Raw genomic sequence first — 19,555 nt, 5'->3', positions numbered from 1 at the left:
TTTCATTCAGTGGCAGCAGGTGGCAGGTTTGCAGCTCTGTTCCTGCTGACAACGATATTCTTCTTGATGCTTAAATTGTATTTAATGCATTCTTTGAAGTGAGGTGGAAAATTATATGAGCAGTTCCCAGTAGCCTTTCATGAAAGAACATGTCTCAGCTGGTGGTCTCTCCTTGTTCAGGAGACTGGCTGGGATTATAAGAGCAGTCACATTCACAGTGGGGAAAAGATAAGGTGTGAGCTAGCTACCAAGCTCCCTTTTAACTTCTCTTTTTTCTTTCAACCAGTATTAATGAGGATGGTGTGTGGGAGGGGAGAGGGGTGTGTAAATTTATAATCCATGTTGTAATCTAGACCCCAGTTAAATACTCTGTTGCAAATAACATAGTTCAGAATCGAACGAGTGTTTTAATAGGAAGTGTAGGATGGTATTAGAAGACACATCTCTTCCTCATGCTGTTGTTATCTGTACAGGTAAAAAAATAATAAAATTGTTCGAAATTAGCAGGAAACGTAGAGACCCTGGACTGATCTGCTGGAAACATTTTCTCAACCATATATGAAATGAAAACCTGTGTATACCTTATTTTATAATGCATGGTGAACAGCCATTCTTGTCAGAAGGCTTGCAGCTACATCTCTGCTGAGTTTAAAGGCAAAATTTCTCTGGAGGGAAGCAGAAATGTGAAGTCTCAGTCTGCTCAAAAGGCCTGCTAAAATATTGGACAAGAGACATCCAGGATATGGCATATACCATGCAAAGTGTCCTGAGATGTTTCTAAAGTATGGAAGTTGAGAAAGCCAGCAATAACTCCAGTGCTGTGCAGTGTGGTGTTTATCTTACATTGTAAAAGGAGATTGGCATTGGTCAGGAGAACTAGGTGTGCAAGTGTTAAATGGTGAAAAAAACTGAGTTTGTGTCTTTTGTGTGGAAAACATCACAGGAAATTTCCACTTTAAAACCAGAACACTCAGAAGAAAACTTACTCTCCTCTTTAAAGTTGCTTCCATTTTTAAATCTGTAAGTTACCCCTCTCTGCCTATCTTACACTTTTTTCCTAACCAAAATTTTTAGTGAGCAAAAGAGAGTTAAGTATTTATATTGGAAGAAAAATGGAAAAGGGAACCCCGACAGGTTTCCTTTTTCTGACAACAGGAAGAGATATGCTGCAGTGAAAGCTTTTCCAAGTTTCAAAAAACAGAAGCAAAAGATGAGTTGGAGGAGAAAGTTTTAATGAAAAGGGTGTAAACTCAAAGGCTCTTGGTTTTTTGTTTGTTTGTTTGTTTTCTTCCCTCCCATAAAAAAAATAAAGCAGAACTTTTTGATGAGCTATTTTGTATTATTTTTTCATTTTTTACATCTCATAAACAATCACTTGTTCTCTTGTTTAGCCGGAGTATGCAAACGTTTGCTTTTGGTACATTCCACCAAGCTTAAGAAAAATGGAGGAAGGACCTGAATTTTGGCAGAAGCTACACCAGGTGAGTTGTCACATAAACAGTGTTTTCTGTAGCTTACTGATTTATTTGTGTGCCAAATAAGAATATGAAGTACCTTTTGACTTTGCCCACCATTAAATAGCAGAAGAATATGAATTTAATCCTTAAACAGGTGTTAATAAGATTTCTAAGTTTGTTCTCTATTTAGACAAAGCTAATCAATTTTTCTCTTAATGCAAGTGATGTAGACAATTTTAAGTATTCAGTTTACTATCAAAGCTGTTAAGTAGATGACAGAACTGAGAGAAGAGGAACAGTGTCTGCATTTCTTGCCTGGACAGAGCATTCATTACGTGTTTCACACACTTAATGTTGTCCTTGGAACTTGCTTTGCATTATCTATAATGATCTATGATAACACAAGCGAGAAACTGCTTAAGAATACACTTCTGATGTTAAACAACCCATAAATAACAACAGGAATACAATGGGAAAAACTTCCTTGGTGAGCATTTTGGTAACTCTTTGCCATCTTGGTAGAAAATAATTAACATCTTGAAAAAAAAGCAGCAGTAAAATTTTGAAGCTGCTAGTGCAGAATCAATAGTTAAGACTTAATTAAGAAGCCAGTAGATGCTGTGATACTATGTTTTACTAAATAAGTTATTCTGTGAGGAATTTAATCCCTTGTTTGCTCCTCTCTGTAGCAGCTTTGGTGTTCTGCAGTTATTTTTTCCTAGAATTTATTACTAAAACTTGAAACTAAAACATTGATGTGTATATTACATGTACATAGATGTGTATTATATTCTTTTTTGGATACTAAGGGCTAGTTGGGGGCACAATGTGTATCAGTGAGCAGATGAGATGACAGCACTGGGTCACAAAAAATAAGGCTGACTTGACTTTTCCAGATAATGTCAATTTGTTCTAGCATTGCTGATGCGAACAGCATGATCATTATATTAGTATTACATTGATTAGTACAAATACATGGCTGGGCAAGAAGAAATGCATACTGATCAGCAAGGTGTAAATTATAACAAGATGAAGACTGGAGAGGTTGCTGCCTTATGCCATTGATGTGTGGATGGGGTTGTGTACAGTTTCTTGACTCCAGTTGCTTCCTGAATATTCCCATCATTTCACTAAAATGAGCATTAAAATGCTTTAATTCAAATTTTCTTTCCACACAACATTTTAACATCAGTTATTCAGCTTATCCAGAAATCAATCTTCCTTTTTTTTGACCTGCATATCTGACAATAATTAAGGAAAAATATGTCTTAAAAATGCCGTGAGCAAGCAATTGATTTTATTCAACTGCTTGTTCAGCAATATTGTTCAGAATAACATGCCATCTTCTAGGGTTAGTTATGTGAGTTTTAGTGCTGGTGAAAGTTGATAAGCAAGCAGGTCTGATATCAAGTCTTAAGCAAAATAACTGTGTAGGTTTTCTGCTGTGCTGGCTCTTCTCCAGCTTCCATGGCCCATTTTATGTGGAAATATGTTGAGGCTGACTGGACTGAAGCATGATACTTGAATCTGATGTCAGTCTTCTAGCTGTCCTACATAAATTGTGTTTCTTGGAAGCTTTTTTTTTTTTCTTTTTCTGGTAGGTTGTTCGTTTGTTAGAAATCTTAGGGCTTTGGACTTCAGGCATAGAATGTTCCCTCTTCAGAGTCTCCAACAGGCAAAGCTGGAAGCTAATACGAAAGAGTGGTTTGGAGGGTTTGGGTCAGCCAGCAGCTGATCATTTGAGTCATCAGCTGAACACTTTAGGGAATGAGAAACAACATGGTGGTGAGGAAGTAAAGAACAGAATAAACAATACATTGCTCTGCTACCCAGTGAAACTGGGAATTTTGGGCACATCCACAGTCTTAGAACACTTTCACTTACAGCAGGAATTGGCTGTGTAATGAAGCTGGTTCTCTAGACAACACAGCAAGGTTCTGGATGCAACTGGTTGGTCCAAGATGGTCCATGCCCTTAAAAGTTTGCAGTACTCCGAGTGCACAGCAGATGGCATATCCTATGAGGGAAACTGTGTTATAAGGTGTTTTTCAGTGACGTTATTCACAATAAAATAAAGATGGATTTCTTGTAGAAACCATACAAATGGGCACTCCGTGGTAATTGTGGAGCTACTATTATGTTCAACTATATATATTTGTAACTGGTGTTATTTAGTCATTACAAACTGGAGGTAGTTGCCTCTGACCTGGCACTGACATAATTGATGAGATGAAAGAACAATTGCTTTGTTAGGACTGTGTGTGTCCCCTAGTGGTATTTTCACTCTCCTCCCTCTTGCAACACTTCATTAAGATATATTATGTTTACTGCTGAGAATGGTCAGTGTGTCTGTATCAGACTGTCAACAGGTCACAGTGAGAAAAATGTAACTGGAAACTATAATCCATAAAGTGAGGGGAGAAGTAAAAATTGCAAGCCCAGAGCATTCTGATTTTTACATGTTTTCCATAGCTACAAAAATCCATGCATATTTCTACTTGTAATAGTCTTCTCTATAGAAATTCAAAGGTCATCTTTCTCAGCTCATGCTGGAGTGTCTCCAGATGATGCAGAACTGGGTGGTTGTTAACAATACTGTTTCTGGAAAGCCTCCTGGCAGGACAGAAGGTACTAGGGCCCAAGAAAAGGTTTGAAGAGATGCATCTGAACCTATTGCCATGTTGCTGCTAACCCACCCAACCAGCCATCCCTTGAGTGTTGTGGATCAACTTGTAGTTTGCTCAGACTCAGTGTGGTCTAAAAGACTGAGGAGAGACACAGAAGTAACCATCTTTAATGGAGCCTTCCTCTTGCAGGAGCTTGGTTTTGCTGAAGGATCCTGGAATGTAACTGTAGGTCTAATACTGCATATGGACCACTGCTGAGTAAAGAAGGCTGGTGGCATATTGCTAAATACCACTTTAGACCTCAAAACTTAAGTTAAAAAAGTGTCAGTGGGTTCCTGATAGGCCTTTTATGCTTTACTAAACTTTGCCTGGTCTGTAATTGTAATCAACATATGCTGGAGTATCTGATTTCCAGTGATTCAGTAAAGCTTTTATATACAGTTGTTAGTTCCAATTTTTCATAGGTTTAGCATCTCAGTCTCAGATGCAACTTCTGTGGTGTGTTTGGGATATTTTTTTTTGTTCTGTTTGCTTCCTACTCTCTTGTGGATTTTTGGCCAAATAATACAAAAGGTATTGGCTGTATTAGAAGGTTCAGGATATGATTTCATAGTAAAGTCTATATAGCTTGGAATGTGATTTTTGCCCCTTCTCTCTCGCTCTCTCTTAGTAAAAGGTAACTTTATTGTTGCCTTTCCCTCCAACTTAAGAGAAGAATATAGCTGTCTGCTATCTGAAGGCATATTTGTAAAATAGCCTGTCATGCTGCCTGGTGTTGTGATACATTTCTATAATGAGAGGTTTCATATCAAAACAGAAATGTAAGGAGGCTGAAGTGGTGTTGCCTTGGCAACCTCTGAATCTTGTGGTCTTTGTGGTATAAATCAAACACTAATCAAGGACCTGATTCAGTAATCTTTATGTACCTAAAATTTCTACTGAATATGGTGTGAGGTTAGAATTGGAAGGGGAAACAACCTCCAGTTGGTTATATTAAGAATATTTGCCCTCCGTATTTTGGAAGAAGAAGAGAAAAATGGCATAGATTATAAACACAACATTAAATGCAGTGAGCCTGGGTTTATGCACAAGAAAGGACCCTAGCGTATCTCTGCAAGTGTATTTTCACTTGGGATTTGTGTGCAAAATGCTGTTACTTGAATGCTTGGCATCCTTGTGTACTACAAGTTTTTCTTACACTTGAACAAGGAAACAATTAAATGATATTTTAGTGTGTGTGTGTTTGTTTGAAGAATAACAGTAGAGACGTGTTTCTTTGAACTTTGTTTACAGGAGTATTTTTTGTGGTAACAAGTAGCCTACTGACTCTAGCATCTAGCTTGGTTTGACATGAGTTTCTGTGGAGGGCCACATCAAATAACAGGAAAATTGATGTTAAGATTTACACAGAACTGTATGGAAGCTAAATTGGTTAAATCTTTGTGACTGACAGATTTGGAGCTGTTCATCAGTCATTTGTAAATACTGCATGTTGATCTAATTGTTTCTGATCCCATGTGCTTTCTTGTTGCATTGAAATAACTTAATGGTGCAGAAATGTGTTTGGAAAAGAACAAAAAGAAAAGGAGTGAGTCAAGTTCCGGGTTGTTGTGGGTTTTTTTTTGCCAACATGGGAGGATTGTTGAGAGATGGTGCCATCCCTTAACCTTTTTAGTTTCTCTTAAAGCAACCTACATATCTGTTGTGGATATCAAGAAACAAAAATCTACAAGTAGAAGAGATTGCTTTGGCAGGTCTAAAAGACAGACTGTCCAGGGGCATAGATTATCATTTCAGGGAAATCGATAGGGACCTCCAAAGTGGTTGTCTGAAAAAAAATTGTTTTTCAGGAAGAACTTCAGGGTCAAAAAAAGTTCCAGAACCATTCTTTATAACTTGAGGCACTTAGCCAAGGAAGCTACTTGAAGAGCTGGCACAGTTTCCCTCTGTCTCTAACATGGAGAAGGAGAAGGGGAACTCTCAGATCATGACTTAGGCAGCCTAATGTCAGAACGACCCTTGGGAAAGACTTGTCTGTCTTCATTATTCAGCAGGGGGACCTTAGGGATGCCGGGAACCCAGCTCTGTTACCTTAGTTAATAAACTCAAGTATAAAGAATCCAACACTAAACCCAGAGTGTACTGTGGAATGGTCATACTACAAGGACCTTGGGGGACAGAGGCACAATAAGCCAAGCAACCACAAAATGACTAATACAATAATAACCAGGACTTACCTTGTAGTGTGACCATTCCTCAGCAGAGGATGTTGCTCAGAAAGTTAAAAATACAGTAAGCAGTCACTTATTAAAGTAACAACATCTCTTATTTTGCAACTAGTAGTACATAATATACAGCAGCAGATGAATAAAGTCTTTATAGTTTAGCTGCATATAAATGACTGTTATTGTTGAGCAGAGAGATCTGAGCTCTGATAAATGAGAAGGAACAGTACAGTGGAATATAATAGCAGAGAAAAATTATAGCAGTGTTTCAGTACCTCGTTAATGAGGGATTTGCACAGTTTCTCTTTTTAATGTTTTTTTCTGCAGTTTTATATAACTCATCAGTACAAATGTGTCTGTAAATGTTAATTAAAAAAAGACATTTAGCATGACTTTGTTTTAAATGTCTTCTCCATAGATTTGAGTTGTAAGAACACAAAAATAACATGCCTTTAAAAAATTTGTTAGTTCAAAATAGAATACTGCAGTTTCTGACTGCATATCTGCAAATAACTACAATTTATGTCTTTGTTCTCTGTTACATTTATTCTTGCATGATTGTTGAGGTAGTAGTGCTAGACTAATTCACTGTTAGTGACAAAATTCACTGTTAGTCTTTATGAGGAGAAGTAGGGATAAATGCATTATATATTGATGGTGTCTGCCTCACCTTAGCATTGGACCCAGGTGCCAGCTACACTTCAGTATATATTTTGCATTGGCTGGTTTGTATGCCAGCTTAATTCTCAGCCACATATTATAGTTTGAGAGACTGACCTAATCTCACAGTAGCTCTTTCATGGGATGACTAGCATATGTGTATGGGAATAGAATGGAGGTATATTTGTATGACTATATTGTAACCTACAGTAGATCATAGAATCATAGAATCATAGGGGTTGGAAGGGACCTCGAAAGATCATCTAGTCCAACCCCCCCTGCCAGAGCAGGGTCACCTAGAGTACATCACATACACATTACATAGATGTAATAAGACAAGGCAAAGATGTGAACTGCATCCAGCCCATGCTTTCTGTAATAGTCCTAAGTCGTATTTTAGCAATTTGTTATATGTCAAGTGTAGAGATTTCTGTTTTAGCTCTCTGGTTAGCCCTCCTTCCAGACTAGCTTTTTGGGTGTGGGTACTACCAGTTGTGCTCCACTTAAAAGCAGTTCTATTCATGCAGAAATCTTTAACTTTTTTTGGTCAGTGGTACTGTTTCAATTGAGGGAATAGGCAAGAATCAGCATCACTAAGTTACCTTCCACTTAATTTTAACTATTTAAGTTTTGTCTTTTGGAAAGCTGACTATTTTTATTCTACCCTTCAGTCCCTTCACAGACTTGTAGTATCAGCTGATATCTTGAACTGACAATATTTACATCCCATTCAGCAATAATAACATCTGACAGCAAAACATCTCTATTGTAAGATCACTGTTACCCAGCTGTTAAAACTACCTCTCAATTTTCAGAACAAAGAAACCCAAATGGTTTTGCTGTTGTGTGGTTTACTAGATGAGAGTGCAGGGCAAGTTTTGTCAGAGAATTCAAGTTGAGTTGGGCATGTTCAAGGCCCAGTGGGTCCCTAGTGCTCAGCCTACAGAAAGGATGGAAATTGTGGGGAGTCTTCTGCAGCTCTGTATGTTGCAGTCATGCTGAACAAAGGATTTGCCTCCCCTGAGCCACCTGTAGAGCAACATTGCTCAGATCTCCAGAAGTGAAGTAGGCTTCACACTAATTGTTTCTTGCTTGAAATCCTTTTGAGGAAAATGGAGGGTTTAATCATTTCTCCATGTGATAGTACACATAATGGCATGAAATGAAGCTGGGGGTGGATAGAGAAAGTATAGAAAAATACTGTCAGGAAATAAAATAAGGAGAGACTGATAAATTCAAAGTAAAGGACCAGACTTCTAGGGAGACAAAAGCAAGTTGTATTTTCATCATAATATGTAATGCTCTGTGAAAGCACCCTACCTAGATCAGGTACTAGGAGCAGTATGGCCGTGCATAAGTATGTACTTGATGCAGTTTAAGAAGTATCTCATTAGGACTAGCTAACATGACCTGAAAAGAGGTTGTAGAGGGGTAAGTGCTGGTCTCTTCTCACAAGTAACAAGCAATAGGATGAAAGGAAACCACCTCAAGTTGTATCGGGGAGGTTTAGGCTGGTTATGAGAAAAAATTCCTTCACAGAAAGGGTTGTCAAGAACTGGAACAGGCTGCCCAGTGAAGTGGTGGAGTTGCCATCCCTTGACGTGTTTAAAAGTAGTGTAGGTGTGGTGCTTAGGGACATGGCTTAGCAGTGAGCTTGGTGGAGTTAGGCTTATGATTGGACTTGATGATCTTAAAGGTCTTTTCTAACCTAAATGGTTATATGATTCTATTCTTTCAGGAAGCAAACAAAAGGCTTAGGATAGTGGGGTACATTCTATGTAGATGTACTCTCCTCTTACAGGGGAAGCATCCTTGTCCAATGTCTTAGAGATTTGTGTACTGCCTTGTTAAAACCTGAAGGTCATTCTAACTTTCAGTTTAGATATAGAAAACAAACAAGATGATTTCAAGCCTTTGTATTGTTAAAAGCTTCACACATCATAAATCTTTCAGTTTACTTATAGGAATAATCTAAAAAGCCTTATTTTCTAACTGAAAGATCACAGAAACAAAGGCCTGAGGATTCAGTGGGACTGCATTCTCTGCTTTGTTGCCACAGATTCGATTGACTGAAGGGTCCTTGAGCACTGCAGAAACACTTCTTGCTATTTCCATGTGACCAAAGGCAGTACTATTCAATTTATATATTTTTCAAATAGATACAGCATGTTACATTGTTACAAATCTTTCTGCTTGTAGGAGGACCAAGAGGGTAAAATTAAACTCCATTTATTTTCCAGAAAAGAAAATTTTGGGGTGGATTAAGTGGAAGTGGCACAGTTCTTATAGTAGGCAGTAGGGACAGTAGGCGATTGGTGACACACTTCAGAAAATTGTTCTCTTTATGCTTGTGAAGAATTGAAAAAATAAGAAAGATATGTAAGTGCTTCTAATTTGGAGAGAATCATCATCTTAATAAAAGGGTTATATGAGGGTAAAACTGCAGCATTGGAATGGTTTATTCTACTATGAAAGACCAAGGTAGAAAAGAAAAATAATTATTGTTGCTGAGAGCAAAAGAATGATTTAACATTTTATGTTATTATTAGCCTATTCTTATGCTAATAGGCAAAAACAGCTAATCTGAAAACAAAGTCAAGTCTGTTATTTTTAAGAGAAAACATTAAACTGTTTTTGGAGTATAGGAAGCCAAAGGGAATTTAAATTTAATCTACCTGACTATTTAACCCTTGATAAACATTTGAAAGGCAGGCAAATTAATGATGAATTACCAATATTTTACAGATAAAATAAGCAAAAAAAAAACATGATGTGAGAATTGATCATGATTTTTGCATTAGAGTATTTCAACGTGTCACTTCATTTTTACCTCTCGTCATTTTCCAATAGTATAATAAAAATAAGCACTTCTTCTTTTGAATCATGTTGTCACATAGAACAGTATTGTATTTTTGTTCATTACTGCTATAGAAAGGAAAAGCCTTATATTTTCTAATACAAGACTGTGAGACTTTTCAGAATTGTTCATATACACTTTTTGAATATAAATGTGTGTGCTCTCATGCATACACTTGTATATAATTATGCATTTATGTCTTGGGGTCTTGTAAAAGAAAATTATTCCTGAAAAGGGAGAGGATAGAATGAAGTCTAATATTACTGAAGTAACTGGATTATTAAAAAACCTTGTTAACTGAATAAGAGAACAGTAGAGGTTGAAAGGGACTTCTGAAGGTCACCTTGTCCAAGACTTCTGCTCAAGCAAGGCCAAGTTGAGCTGGTTGCCTAGAGCTATACCGAGAGAGCTTTTGACTGTCTCCAAAGGTGGAGACTCCACAACCATTGGGCAACCTGTGCTGATGCTTGGTCACTCTGACAGTGAAAATAGTGCTTTCTGATGTTCAGAGGGAACCTCCTGAGTTTGTGACCTTTGCTTCTGGTCCTGTCACTGGACACCACTGGAAAGAGTCTGGTTCCCTCTTCTTCACTCCCTTCAGGTATAAATACACATTGAAAAGTTACCTCCCTCCACAAGCCTTATCTTCTCTAGGCTGAACAGTGCCAGGTCTCTCAGCTTTTCCTTATAGGAGAGACACACCAGTCCCTTCATCATCTTTATGGCCCTTCATTGAACTTTCTTCAGTGTATCTGTCTCTCTCTTGTGCTGGGGAGTGTAGAACTGGACACAGTATTCCAGGTGTGGCCTCACCAGTGCCAAGCAGAGGGGGAGAAGCAACTCCATCAACCTGCTACTAATGCAGTACAGACTAGACAAGCTGCCTTTGCGGCAAGGACACGTTGCTGGCTCACATTCAACTTGGTGTCCACCAGACCCCCTATGTCCTTTTCTGCCAAACTGCTTTCCAGCTGGGTGGCCCACAGCATTGGTAACCCCTGTTTGTGCATGGGGTTGATCCTCCCCAGGTGCAGGATTTGGCATTTCCCTTTGGACTTCTCCATTTCTCCAGTTTCTACTGCATGCACGTTCCAGTTTCTCTTAAACACGGTCAACAAACAAACCCACAACCCTACAAAAGAAAGTGCAATCTTATTCCTCGCAAATATATGCTTTCCAAGAAGTGGGGACCTCTAAATCTATAGTTTATTCTTTGATAAAAATACGGTAACCTATTTAGAGTCAAATATTTTCCATTCTGAGCTATGGCAAAGTGCTTTGTTCTTCATATATTCTCTTGGTTTTAGCTAGTGCATTCAGATTCCTGACTGCCTAGTACTCGTTTGCCCAAACAGCATGTATTTTCCTCTGCTTAAATAGGACTAATTACTCTTTCTTTGCTACATTTTGGAGTTAGAACATATTGACTAATATTTTAAATGGCCTTTTGTGCCTGCATGCAAAGACAACTGCTTTCAATAAGAAAGCAGAATTTGAAGACACTCAACACAGTTTATTTAGTTCTGGTTGACTCTATTGACTATGTTCCTATAAAGCAGCACATTGCTCCTGTGTATCTGTGCACCTCTTCATTATGCTCAGTGCCATATGCACATTAATAACCAATGATGGAAGAAAAAAAAAGTTTGAGTTACAGGCTGAACTCCAAACCAGAGCTTTTCTCAAAGTGTCATAGATCATGTTTAATAGCCTTTGGATCAAAATGAAACCCAATATACATCACAGGGGAACTCAATAATTGAAGCATCCCAGGAATGTCTAAGTACTGCAGTCCTGAGGTCACGAGAAGCTTCATTCTGTGCTCAGTTTTTACCTGTATAAAAGCTGTCTCATCCTGCCATCATATTTTCTTTTTGTAACAAACAATAATAATATTTTAGTGCACTTAAATGATTTTATCTGGCACTTTAGGGAATAATGAATTCCTTTTTCTTCTGCCTCCACCTCCTAATTTTCTGGGAAATGAGAAAAACATTCAGAGGTATTAACATTTCAGAGTTTCTCCAGTACACTCAACTCAGAGCTATCTCCTCTCTGTGCTGGGTGGCTGCAGAATGGTCCCGCAGGGGCACTGAGTATGTTCCCTGGGTCTGTGAAGCTGGTCTGTGCGCCAGCTCTGAATTTCCTCCTTTCATGTGAGAAGCCCTGGGGGCTCTCTGAAGGATCCTAACTGGTCCCTTGGTGATGAAAATGCAATAACCTGCAACCCTGGGGCTGCACAGGGTATTGCATGGGTATGGGGAGGATGTACAGTCTTGTCTCGAGAAACGGCAGTCACAGAAGGGTGTTGTGGATTAGGTGCTCTGTGGTTTGCACAGGGGATGAATGATATTCCTATGTGAAGGAGGTGGAAGGAAGGTTGAATTTTGCAGCATCCTACTGACAGAAAAAAAGCTTGGAATGAAACTGTACAAATCTGGTCAAACTGAGGCCCTTGGGCCTTTCTTGAGTTGTGATCGCAGGGCTCTTGTTCTAAGGCTGCATTGTGTAACTGTAACAGAACTGGGCTGGTGTGGGGCTTGCTAGCTGATCTAGAGTCCTGGGGTTTAGAGGGGTAATGAAGCAGTCGTGCAGCCCAGATCAGTCCCCTCTGACAGTGGGCGGCGGGGCTCATTGAGGACCACCATTGTTTCACCACATTGTTTTACCTTGAGCCTTTAAGGTGCTCCTACAGCTGCCGTTCCTGCAGCTGTCCTCGCTGTGGCTCCCCATTCCTGTGGGGATTTTGGTATGCAGCTCAGAAGATCAGGGGTTTTGTCTTTTGTGATCTCCCGTTTAAACTGTATGGGGATGATGACCAAGGAATGCAAATGAGGAAATAACAGATGATTTTTAGGGAAGCACTTGCAGTGAGCATTTTAGGGTTCACTAGAGGTTGATGAGGTGACTGCTCAATGGAGCCACTGTTTTGACACATGATGGTTATGTATATTCCTTAGCCTTGATATTTCAATGCTGAAGGATATGTGTAGAATAAAAGTAACATCTTCCCCTCCTGTTGGCCCTTTGCACAGGATGAATCTCATTGAGAGTGAAAGCAATGAACACAGCCAAGCAAAAAATATTTTCAGCAGTTATTTAATTGTTAGTGCATGATTTTTCTTGCTCTTGTACACAGTGAAACTGCAATGTGGCATGGAAGCCACTACTTTTTGGCTGGCACCTTTTAAGTGCAGCCTCTCCCTCTGCAAGGTTGTAGTTAACAGGAGCTTCTCTGAATGCTTTAAATATTGTATGAAGATACTTGAGTATCAGAAACTGCAGATGAGCTAAATGACACTCATGAATAAATAATGAGTGCTAGTGTGATCTGTTGGTTGTGGCCTTTTAAATGAGCTGTTCTATACTAAACATTAAAGTTTCCTCTACTTACAAATCTTTCTAGTGGCATCTTGACCATCCTGCCCTGCCAACTGGTACCTTCTGTGGTTTCTAGCATTTCTAGCATGTTTAATAAATAACAGCAGTGAACCGGTTGTGGTGCAATAATAGTGGTTACAAAATAAGTAGCACAATTTTTTTTTGTCATTTTATGGGGAATTGGACAGAAGGAAAACAAAATATTTGAGTTTCACCCTTAAGTAATGGATCCCTTCAGCATGAGTTACTATGTATTTGATGGAAAACAAGATAAGATATCTTTCTGCCTTATCAGTCAGAAAACAGAAGCTGCTTAACAGTATAAGCCTTTTTTTTTTTCTCACAGGAAAGGTAAACTGCTGCTGTTGTCTGAAATGTGGATGACAATTTCAATACTAGTTTAGCCTAGCTGGGGAAATATTTAATGGTATTTGTTACATCAGGTGTAAGTGGGGAAATCCCATGTCACACGAAGTTGCAGAGGCTATGGGCATTAGGGCATATGCAATATTTCTATAAAAAATTACAAGCATTCCTGGATTACAAATATTTGGTGAAAGAATTCTATCGTGGTTGTTTTAGGATACAAATGAAACCGTTTTACCTTTACACTTCTGCTGATGTTGGACAGCTTATGTAGATTTTGTGGAAGAGCAGCAATGTATTCAAGTGTCCTTACTTTGCTCCTGGTGGTCCAAAAGATGCATTTTTTTGAGCACCAGAATAGGGGTGCAAGTACAACAGAGGAAAAGATGCTGTTTGCCACTGAGGAGCAAGGAAGCTCTTGGACTTGCCTTTCCATTTTTCTGTCTCTCTGCCCTCTCCTGCTGCTTTCTGCAGCAGCAGCTCTTCACCAGCACAGAGTTTGTGCTCGTACTCTCTGAACGGACCATGTGTGCTGGGAAAGATGTGTCTGGACAGGGGATGCAGTTCTTCCCTTTCCCTCTTTTTGGCAGACCAGATGACCCAGCTGCAGCCAGTCTAGAGACCTGTGGGAAGGCATTAGCTGGCTTTAACTTTTTCCCTTGAAAGTACACTTAAGCTGAATTATGTCTGCCAGACATAATCCAGAAAGGTATCTATTCTTAACTGGAAAATATAAAGGAATGGTAAAACTACCATTTTCCTTGGCACCTTCTTTCAATGGCTAATTAGCCTTTCTGTATACAAGGATATTGATTGAGAAGGGATGAAAAAAAGCTATTTTTTCCTTTTCACCTTCTCATAAGCTATCAAGTCACCTCACATCCTTTTATTTATAAACTAAATATATTCACATCTTTAAGTCTTCATTAGCTGTTGAATAATTTCTGTGACTGTCATCAGCATCCTTCAAGTTTTTAATTTTTGTTTTTAAAAAAATTGAACTTCTGAACTACACAGTGTTTCCAGCACCTGAATTTCCATTACTGCACATGGAGATAAAATTGCATCCTTAATGCTGGTGCACTTGTTTATAAAATCATGGATCATATTGCCTTTTTTTTTTTTTATCCTGCTGTATTTCTATGAGAGCTCAAGCTGATGAGGCTTTGTAAAATATATATATTTTGATGATGAATGCTGAAATTAAAACTTCTCTTGTATGTATAAATGACTACTTAAAAAGCAAAAGAAACTGTCAAAACCATTTAGTGGAGTTTTTTTCCCATTGGCCCATAGAAAACAGGCTGACATCCCAGATTAACCAGCTCTCCTAGGACCCGGGTATCTATGTTTAAGAGCAGCCCTGACTATTTTAAAGCATCTGCATAAATGACCTAATTACAAAACATTGCACTCTGTTTCTTGACAGAATTTTTTAAAGCTGATTTTGGCTCTGATGTAGAGTGAAAATAATTGTAGAGAATTCAGTTTCTTGCCAGGAAGGATTCTTGGTTTCTGATTTGTGACCTGGAAGCTCATACAAATTTTATTTTGTTGTTGACAGCTACAGTCTTTCAGAGTTGCTGTTTTTAAGTAGTCATCCATTCTGAGCTGTCTGTGGGGTTTTTCCCTACATGCACAGCTTACCTGTACTAAAAAGCCACTTTTGGGATGGTTTTGAGCACTCCAGGTCTGTCTTTCTGTTTTCTCCCTTTGTGAGTCTCTCACTCATGAGTGGTATCAGCTGTCATTTATTGACTTCCAGAAAATAAAAAATGGGGATTAGCATCAAGGCTAATCCTGACCTCTGTGGAGCCTCACGAGCAGCAACATTTGATTGACGCCCGATTTGCTGTGTGTAGAGATATGCTAGTTATCCAAATCTTGCTTAGCTTTACTGCTATTTTGGGGTGCTAATTTTTTTGTGCTGTTGCTGTGTGAATTGTTCCTGCTATTTTTCATCTAAATGGCTTGTGTAAGCTTTCTTATTAATGCTCTACATGGAAGTAAATAATCAGGAAAACTTGTAATATCAGCAGAATAATCAAAGCATGCTGGGACATGCTGGCCCCAAAAAGAGGTGTTTGGCAAAGATATAAATGTAACTGAACACACAAGGTGAAATTTTAAACCTGTTTCTATCAATTTTAGAATTACTATGTAGTCTTAGCCTGTAATTGATTTAAAATTAAATTTGGAAAAACTTTTTTTTTTTAACTTTATGTTCATATTGGCTTAAACATCCTAATTCCACTAAGTCTATCTCCTTATCACTTCTAATACTGGTGTTTGTGTTCTGAAAGTTACATGGTATCCAAAAAATTATCCAAAGATTTGGTGAGCCTTTTTTAATCTCGGGTACATGTCATCCAGGCCTGTAGATCTAAAAAATTGTCCTCAGTAGATCTTTAACTTTCCAATAGCTGCTGATGGCTCGGAAGGTTCATCAGGTTTGTGGTAGAAATTCCTCCATGCAGAAGCTGAAAGCTTATTTAACACTTGCCTTGCCTGCATTTTTAATGATTAAATATAGGTAGGGCTTCACTTGTCCCTAATGTACACCCCAAAGGATTTCTTCTTTCCTTAGCCCTGTCAATCAAGGGTTTATTTTCCTTCTGATAAATTTTGTCTATGTCACATTTGTATTGATTGCTATCTGATCCATCTCCCGCTTTCAACTTGTTAAATATTGCTTTGCTATCTTCTCTTTGCCAATAAACCAGGATGGGATTTTAGATAAAGCTGTCTTCTTTCTTGATTGAAGGACTGCAGCTTTTGGCCATCTAATTTCTTCTTTAAGAGCTTTAAGCTTTCACCTATATTTTCCACCTGAAGTTTTTTGGAAACTAAGTCTTTTGACACACCCTTTGTGACTAGAACCATCCTTTCCCTTTGGCTGCAGTGAGTGTAGTCAGGTTGGGGTCAGTTCACAGAGGGAAGCGCTGATTTACAGAGCGATGATTGATTTCTCTGTGCCACGATATGGTGGGAAATGAAGATGTATCATACCTGCTGGTGACTTGGGACAGGATGCATTGTTGTGCAAAACTGATTGTTGGATGTGATGTGGACTGGGTGGACATGCAAGGTCAACGTGTGCGACGATGGGATGTGGCAAATGGGAAAGAAAGGGAAGGCACAGCCAGTGCTGGGTATGCGTGTGTCTCAGCTGCTTGAATGATGTCTCAGTTCAATTAGTATAATGCAGTTATCTACAGAGACCTTGGATATGTAGCATCTGTGCTTGTGATTCAGGTTCATTTTGGCAGTCAACAGTAGCTATGAGGCAGTTGTGTTGACCTGGGGGGCTCACTGCTCAAGCTGCCAAAGGGCTCGGCTGGAAGTGGTTGGGGGTGTTGGTCAGTGCCTGGCTGTAGGACATGCCCTGCGTGTCCAACTCTGGAAGCTACGTAGGGGAAACCTGCAGTGCCGACAGCTGTGTCAGGGCTCATAACTCAGGTCCAGCTGGATGAAGTGTTTCTCGTGCATTTGGGGATTACACCTGGAACACGTTTTTTTTTTACCGACAGAGGTTTTTAAGCCGCAGCTAGTAGTAAAGCAAGGTGACCATCGGAGGGCACCAGAACAACAGCAATGGGTTGGAACTGCTAGTGAGTGCAAACGCTGTTGATGTCTATTTGGTGCAGTCAGGAAAAAATCCCCTGCGTTTGAGGAGGAGAGGAAATTTCTTCCAGTTCTTAAATCAACATAATTTCCTTAGTAATAGTGCCAGCTCTATTTCGAAGGCATGAACTGTTAAAGAATAAACTATAGCAATCATGAATTATCGTCTCCTTTTCAAGCGGCACTAGATTTATCTTCCTCCCCCCATTCTCCCTCCCCCTTCTCCCCCCCCCCCCCCCCCGCCCCCTTCTTCCTCCCTTTTTTCCTCAATTCTTTGTATGATACTATGTATTGCTTACAAGGTTTAGACTATAAAGTTAGTTTGGGTAAGATAATTTGAGTAATTATCACTCAGAAGTCAGTGTCTAATAAAACATGAAATATTCCTTGTTAAGGTTTTACAGTTCTCTCCTTCCTTGGCATTTGAATGACCTATTTGGGGTCTCAGTCCAGTAAAGTCTGAGGAGTCAGTATACAGCTTTAACAGCAGTTGAGTGTTGGATTTTATTTCATTGTTTGTGTGTGTTGGTTTCCTTGTTTGTTTTGTTGTGTTTTTTTTTTTTTTTTTTCCTGAGTGACAGTTCATCTGATAGTCTGAATTTTCAGGGATACCTAAAGACATCTCTTTTGGTTAGTTGCTCTGCGTGAATTTTAGCATGGGTACATATGGTATAACAGTGACTATAGTCTACTGGTAAGTCATGATGTCAAAGTATCCTTGCCTGTTCCTTGACCTGGCCTCATAAGAAAAGGGAGAGGAAGTAGTATGATTCCATTTAAAAAGAAGACTCTTCTGCCATCTGCAGGCAAATGCTTCTTCCAAGTGTGCCTTCCGTAACCTCCAGAAATTCCTCCTACTAATCTCTTATGGAAATTTACACTGTTATTATTTAATATTGAAGGGATTACCCTAATTCAGTAAAAACATGTTTTCTGTTTTCTTTTAGCTTTTTAAGTTACTCAGCTTGAAGATACTGAGTTCCTGTGTGTCAAGTCACAGCATGTTTTCTGAAGGGCAAGGGTGCTTTCTTAACCACTGGTGTTGGAAAACATTGTCCCAGTTATTCTGAGCCACCTGCAATGACACAAATCTAAAGATGCCAGGGACTTTCACCCCCATTGGTATCAGTGGTCTTAATTTGATGAGTTATCTTACTGATTTACTGGATTCGAAGTCCCCATCACATGGATGAATGTTGAAGCACAACCAGAATGTGGCTTTTAGTCATTACACACACAACCCATCATTGTATGTGAAAAATTTTGCAAATAGTATTTTCGACAGTCTTGATTAAAAATCAGAAAAAGATGAAATGAATTTAACATTTGGACACCTAGAAAAGGCACAGAGATGTGATTAAAAGACTCCTTGCCTGGCACCGTGTTGCTTTTTCTTACTGTGTAATTTAGCCTGAAAAAAACAATACTTCTCAATGCAGGTCTTGTCTTCCTTGCATCCCTAGACCATCACAAACACAACACTAGTAGAAAACGGTGTCGTTATGAAACATCTGGCTTTCATTTGTCAGCTAGAGGCATCTGGAAATTCATGCTTTTTAAAGTTCAATAAGTCTGTCTGAGGTGTTCTAAAAATGATGAAAAGACCTGTTAGTCCTACTGTGGCTTAACTTTAAATCAGGAAGTCACTCCTTAAATTCGTGCAATTCCTGTATTCATGCACTAGATGGTGATCAAAAGCAGCCCAAGTTGTGTGCTCTCTTCTTACCGAAGTCACAGTTGACAGTGGAAAATAAATGTACATGAGACTGTTTTTCCTGCCAAGCTTTTAAACTTTTTTTCTCTGTCCCTGAGTGATTAATCTATTTAGCAGAACCCTCTTAAAGATTAAGGTAGAAACAAAAGTGTTTAGTGGTGCTGCTAAATTCATATATACTGTTGGAATCAGTTGTTTGATAAGCACTTTTGTGTGTGTGATCACGAAATATTCATAAAATAGCCCATAACTTCAAGCTGGGATTAGCATCGTTTATACAATACAGAAATTCAAACATACCAGGTTCTTAAAATAGTTGTTATGGACTGAAAACCAGTCCCTGAATGTATACATTGATTATTGATGGTTAGTACAAGGTGTTAATGGAGAAGGGGGAGCACTACTCCAAAGACATGACTACAGATTTTTATAAGATTAAAAACAAACCAAGAAGAAATAATTTCCCTACTGCCCACCCTGAAATTATAACAGGTGTTCTAATCCTGTTCCTTGGAATAATACTAGCTTCGAAGGATAAAACTACAAGTTGTATTTTTTGATTCTGTAACTGGAAAAATTAATTGCACTGAAAAGAATCAGTCAAAAATATTCCTTTTACTAAAAAATTAAAGTATCATTTTCAG

General features: G+C 38.8%; 1 protein-coding gene across 2 annotated transcripts in view; it reads left to right on the top strand.

Annotated features, from left to right (window-relative positions):
- GADL1 (glutamate decarboxylase like 1) overlaps window positions 1-19,555 on the top strand; it is an 84,482-nt gene that overhangs the window by 47,338 nt on the left and 17,589 nt on the right. For both annotated transcript variants that reach the window (XM_051612904.1, XM_051612905.1), the window contains one exon: window positions 1,392-1,481. In XM_051612904.1, the coding sequence (XP_051468864.1) occupies window positions 1,392-1,481 (90 nt within the window). The remainder of the gene's footprint in view (window positions 1-1,391; window positions 1,482-19,555) is intronic.

Source organism: Apus apus, chromosome 2, assembly GCF_020740795.1.
Source record: "Apus apus isolate bApuApu2 chromosome 2, bApuApu2.pri.cur, whole genome shotgun sequence".
NCBI classification, from domain to species: domain Eukaryota; kingdom Metazoa; phylum Chordata; class Aves; order Apodiformes; family Apodidae; genus Apus; species Apus apus.
Note: the sequence above shows the minus strand (reverse complement) of the source record. Positions and strands in the feature narration are given on the sequence as shown.